Below are 6,315 nucleotides of genomic sequence, written 5' to 3' on the forward strand. Positions count from 1 at the left end.
ATCAACATGGAATATTTTTGTTGCTTTAAATTTTTTAAGTGGAATAGTTATAAGAACAGCTAACAATTTGTTGCATATTTGCTAAACACTTTGTATGGATTGTTCCATTAAATGCTCACAGCAGCACAATAAGGCCAGTGAGATTCTATCGAAGTATGCTGCTATAATGATATCAAACTCTCAGTGGTATATGTAAACAAAAGTTTTATTTGTCACTCACTTTACATGTCAGCCAAGACACTTAAAATTTTACATATATGTACACATATATCCTGTTTGCTGCCAATCTTTGTGTACGTGTGTTATGTAGTTTAACATACTTGTATATTGAATTTTACCATCTTAAAAAAGCATTTTAATAGAAATCCTTAGATTTGTAAAAATAAAACATTGAAGTAGATTTATTATAATTCAGTAGGTGTAGGTATACAAATGAATTTGAGAGTAAAAATCAGTGAAAGAAAAATATTAGAGTGCCAAAGGTTTATAGTAGATTTACCTACAAACTTGTCACCCTGTCAAAAGCTCTCTGAGAGACTTCATTAATAATTTGTTGTTCTTATACTTTGTTTTTCATGAGGGCAATTTCTATACTAGAGAAGTAGCCATTCATATTAAATAACGTGTAAATTATTGAGATAAGAATTATAGATTACAAAAGCAAGTAACTATATGTATTTTTCTCCTTGTAGCAGCCAGAATAAAGATAAATGAAGAATTCAAAAATAATAAAAGTGAAACTTCTCCTAAGAAAATAGAAGAGGTACAGTAATTTTTTCAAATACAGTAAAACTTATACAATTATCTTGTCAAAGAGGAAATGATGAAGATAGAGGCATTATGTAAAATAAAAACTATTACTTGATAGTTAAGGCCATCACAACTGTAGATAACCTTCACTTACTTGGTATGGCTCACCTCCTCAGGGTCATCTGCCAACACCAAAATACAGCAAGGTACACCATGAACAGAACATGGAAATAGCCATGGTGAAAGCCAGAGCAGCTGAACAAACCCAGGAACCTACAGAGATTCTATCTTCACTTAAAGCAAGTGACTGAAACTAAAGAGAATCAGTGTTGTAGTAACTCAACTAGAGAAGTAAACTAATTTTTAAATATATTTATTGATTAATTCATTAAAATAATAATTTCATTATATGTTAAAAAGTAACATGATATTTATGAAAAATAACTATTTAAAAAAATTTAGTGAGAAGAGTGGTACTGGTTTTTTTGTTTTTGTTTTTGTTTTTGTGGGTTTTTTTTGGGATAGAGTTTCGCTCTTATTGCCCAGTTTGGAGTGCAGTGGCATGATCCCAGCTCACTGCAACCTCCACCTCCGGGTTCAAGCAATTCTCCTGCCTCAGCCTCCCGAGTAGCTGGGATTACAGACCCATGCTACCACACCCAGCTAATTTTTGTAGTTTTAGTAGAGACAGGTTTCACCATGCTGGCCAGGCTGGTCTTGAACTCCTGACCACAGGTAATCCACCTGCCTCAGCCTCCCCACGTTCTGAGATTACAGGAATGAGCCACTGTGCCCAGCCCCCTGCAATATGTTTTTTAGGTTGAAGTATATGAAGAAAATTCAGCCTCACACAGATTTATAATTGGAAAAGAGTAGAACAGCCTTTTAGAGCATTGTGATTTTTTCTTTTCTTTATTTTTTTTGGGTAGAGATGAGGTCTCGCTTTGTTGCGCAGGCTGGTTTCAAACTCCTGGCTTAAGCGATCCTCCTGCCGTGGCCTCCCAAAGTTCTGGGATTACAGGCATAAGCCACATAATTCTGAATATTTTTTAATACTACACCTTGACATGTGGTAATTTGTTTTTTTTTTTTTTTGAGACAGAGTCTCACTCTGTCACTCAGTTAAAGGTTAGTTTCAGTGTGTAACTCTGTTATCTGTCAGACCAATGGAATTTTTTGGAGAGGGGGGTTCCAAGATTCATGCAGACCACCTCCTCCTCATCTCCTCTGGGCCCCCCTAATCCCTTGTTCCTCAACTAGCCTTGTTTCCAGTCTTACATCTAGGACTTGGCTGAGGAGACCCATTATTTTCTCCTTCTCTGCCCTGTTAAGCCCCTTCCCAGGTGTCAGGAGGTGAGGCTTTGCTCTCCCACAGCCCTCTCCATGGCAGTTAATTCCAGCTCCCTCCTTTTGATGCTCAGACCAAAAACCTTGGTGCTTTCTTGACTGCTTTTCTTCTCTCACACTTATATCCAATCTGATAGCAAATCCTGTTGGCTTAAATCTCAAAATATTATTATATACAGAACTCAGCTACTTCTCATCCTCCCTGTCATTATCCCCGAGTCCAAGCCACCATCATCTCTCTTGTTACAACAGCCTCCTAATGGGCCTCCTGCTTTCAGCCTCACTCCCTACAGCCTATTCTCAGTACTTTTAAAGACAGAATAAACCTTAAAAAAAGAAAAAAAAGGCATATCTCAGCACTCTACTACTCACAACCCCATGACCCTTCATCTCATTCAAGAAAAATCTAAAGTGCCTAACATGACCTACAAGACTGTCTGTGATCTGACCTTTGTTACCTTGCCACCTCAGCTTGAATCACATCCCCCTCACTCTTCTGATCTCAGCCCCTTCTTTGAGGGTCCTTGAATTTACCAAAAAAGTTTCCTCACTTAGGGTTTTTATGCTGTTGCCTCTTGGGATTTTCTCTCACATGCCCTCAAAGCTTCATTTAGGTAGACCAATGAACTTTAATTGATATTTCCCTGTGAATGGACTTTTTACCCATGCATGATTTTGTAACATCATGCAGTGATGATTTAGAAAATACAGGTTCATTAAATACTACAGATCTTCCAGATGTTTTCATAGTTCATTATATATTTTAAAATTACATCTATCAATACTAATATCCATCTCATCAGAAAAATCTTTAAGGCTGGGCACGGTGGCTCACACCTGTAATCCCAACACTTTTGGAGGCTGAAGTGGGAGGGTCGCTTGAGCCCAGGAGTTCAAGGCTGCAGTGAGTTATGATTACACCACTGCGCTCCAGCCTGGGTGACAAAGCAAGACCTTGTCTCAAAAACAAAGCAAGAAAAATATACTGAAGTATTGTGAAGCTGTCAAGCTTACCCTGGCAGATACGAGTTCTCCAGAATTCTGATATTTGCTTGAAAGCGTCAGATTTGTCATCGTAGCAAATGCTGTCAGTTGTTTTCTTTGAAGTGACACACTCTCACACTCTTCTAAGAAAATGTCTGCCAAATAGCTAAGTCTGAATAATCTTAATTTGTCAGTGGTTCTGTCAAGTAAAAAATGGTATTTTGATGGAGAAAGCTCTACTGCTCACAACTCAAACCATGCAGAAGGCTGTAGTGTTTTGAAAGTAATTTTGACCTCATAGATCCCCGAAAGGGTCTCAGGGTCTCTCAAGTACATTATTATTTGATGAGGTCTGAAACTCAAAGGGTGACTAACCCAAGGCCATATACTTAATGATACCGCCAAAGTTGGAGTTCAAGTGCTCTGAACATCTAACTCTAAGATTCAACTGCCCTCCCAAAAATGTGCATTTTAAACATACTTAAAAATACACATTGTAACAAAAAATACTCTAAATCTGTTTTGGAAGAAAATATAGAATTGATAGATAAAAGTTAAAAATATATGCATATCTGAGCTTTCTATACTACTAGGAAAGGTTATAAAAAGTTAAAAATGGTACAGTAGTCCCCCTTTATCCTTGGGGGATACATTTTAAGATCCTCAGGGGATGCCTCAAATCTGTGATAGTACCAAATCCTATATACTATGTTTTTATTATATATACTTTTCTATGATAAAGTTTAATTTATAAATTAGACACAGTACTCTTGTGCTTTGGAGCCATTATTAAGTAAAATAAGAGTTACTTGAATATAAGCACTGCAGTGTGGCAACAGTCAATCTTGATAACCAAGATGGCTACTAAGTGACCACAGGTGGACAGTGTATACAACATGGATATGCTGGACAAATAAATGATTCACATTCCAGACAGGCTGGAGCAGATGGCATGAGACTTCATCATGCTACTCAGAGTGACATGTGATTAAAAACTTATACATTATTTATTTTGGGAATTTTCTATTTAATATTTTCAGACTGCAGTTGACCACGGGTAACTGAAACTGCAGATAAGGAGAAACTACTGTATTACCTGAAAAGAAATTATAGTAAAACTATCATTTTCGAAAACAGTACATTCATATGAAACACCTAAAGGACTTATTCTATTTGTTTGGTTTTCTTAACAGCTAATGAAAATAGGTTCTGATGTTGAATTATTACTCAGAACATCTGTTATACAAGGTATTCACACAGACCACAATACACTGAGTAAGTAGAATTAAAGAAAAATGGTTTAACTATACTGTGTTTTAAAATATTGAATAATTATAGCACATGTAATGCTGAGTGGTAAAACAGCTTGATTTTGCCAGGCAATGTGGTATATAGCATATATATTTTACAAGGTTATAGTCTATCATATTGAATTATGAAACTTTGTTTTACCACATTTGTTTCCTTTTAATTAATTTTTATTTTTTGTTTTTATCTTGTTATATTTCAAAACTAATTACAAAGACAGTACAACTATATAGTTTTATCATATTTATTTACAGTTCTTAATTTTTCTGGCATTTATCACTTACCTAGACTATTTCTTTACCTTTTACTCTACAATGACTTTTGCTTTTCATTTTTTGGTTTTTTTGAGATGGAGTCTCACTCTGTCGCCCAGGCTGGAGTGCAGTGGTGCGATCTTGTGTCGCTGCAACCTCCACCTCCTGGGTTAAAGCATTTCTCATGCCTCAGCCTCCCAACTAGCTAGGACTACACCACCATGCCCAGCTAATTTTTGTATTTTTAGTAGAAACAGGGTTTTACTATGTTGGCCAGGCTGGTCTCAAACTCCTAACCTTAGGTGATCCACCTGCCTCGGCCTCCCAAAGCACTGGGATTACATACATGAGCCATCATGCACCTGGCCTATAATTAGTTATTTTAATTCAGAAGATTTAGGATTATAGGAAATGGAAATATAGTTGAGGATCCTCCATCGTACCTCAAGACTCCAGATAGTGCTTCAGCAAAATCTCATTTCGCATAACATTTTGTTTTTATTCTCTAAAGTATCTTTGGGGACAGTAACAACAAAAAGATGACATTCAAAATTGTTGGCCAGGTGCAGTGGCTCATTCCTGTAATCCCAGCACTTTGGGAGGCCAAGGCAGGAGTCTCAGTTGAGCCCAGGAGTTCAAGACCAGCCTGGGCAACATGACAAAACTTCGCCTCTACAAAAAAATACAAAAGTTATCAGGATGCGGTGGTGCACACCTGTAGTTCCAGCTAGTAGGGAGGCTGTGGTGGGAGGGTCACTTGAATCCAGGAGGTTGAGGCTTTAGTGAGCCGTGAGTATGCCACTGCAATCCAGCCTGGGTGACAGAGTAAGACCCTGCCTCAAAAAATATATATATTGAAAGGCTTTGTTTTTTAAGCAGACTATGGAAGTATAACACACAAACAAAAAAGTACTCAATTTTTAATTGTATAGCTCAGTGAATTTTCATAAAACGAAATACCCATGTAACTAACATGCACAACAAGCCACGTGTAAAAAAAAATTGGCCTTTCTGATGGATATGTGGTAGTAACACATTGTGATTTTAATTTATATTTCTCTGGTAACTAATGAACTACAAGGACCTCTTCAGTTGTTTAGTGGACATTTGGATATTCCTTTTTATGAAGTGCCTGTTTGAGTCTTTTGTCCATTTTTCTAAGGGGTTATCTGCCTTTTTATTGTTGATTTAAAGGATTTCTTTATATGTTCTGAATATAGAAATTTGGTGGGTATATGTATTACAAGAATCTTTGACTTTGTGGCTTTCCTTTTCACTTTGGTAGTGTTATCTTTCTATGAGAAGTTCTTAATGTAGTCATATTTTGAATTTTTTAATAATTAGTGCTTTTTAATTCTATTAAAGAAATCTTTGCCTAGCTCAAGCAAGATCGTGAGGAGATTCCCCTATGCTTTCTTCCAAAAGCTTTACTGTAGGCTGGGCACAGTGGCTCACACTTGTAATCCCTGCACATTGGGAGGCCGAGGCAGGTAGATCACTTGAGGTCAGAAGTTCAAGACGAGCCTGGGCAACATGGTGAAACCCCGTTTTACTAAAAATACAAAAATTAGCCAGGCGTGGTGGCGCATGCCTGTAATTCCAGCTACTCGGGAAGCTGAGGAAGGAGAATCACTTGAATGTGGGAGGCAGAGGCTGCAGTGAGTCAAGATGA

General features: G+C 37.2%; 1 protein-coding gene across 2 annotated transcripts in view; it reads left to right on the top strand.

Moving 5' to 3' along the window:
* Positions 1 to 6,315, top strand: part of LYRM7 (LYR motif containing 7) — a 45,450-nt gene that overhangs the window by 24,772 nt on the left and 14,363 nt on the right. For both annotated transcript variants that reach the window (XM_012002435.1, XM_012002434.1), the window contains 2 exons: positions 693 to 763; positions 4,275 to 4,356. In XM_012002435.1, coding sequence (XP_011857825.1) covers positions 693 to 763; positions 4,275 to 4,356 — 153 coding nt within the window. The remainder of the gene's footprint in view (positions 1 to 692; positions 764 to 4,274; positions 4,357 to 6,315) is intronic.

This window comes from Mandrillus leucophaeus, unplaced genomic scaffold, assembly GCF_000951045.1.
Source record: "Mandrillus leucophaeus isolate KB7577 unplaced genomic scaffold, Mleu.le_1.0 Scaffold688, whole genome shotgun sequence".
Classification (NCBI taxonomy): domain Eukaryota; kingdom Metazoa; phylum Chordata; class Mammalia; order Primates; family Cercopithecidae; genus Mandrillus; species Mandrillus leucophaeus.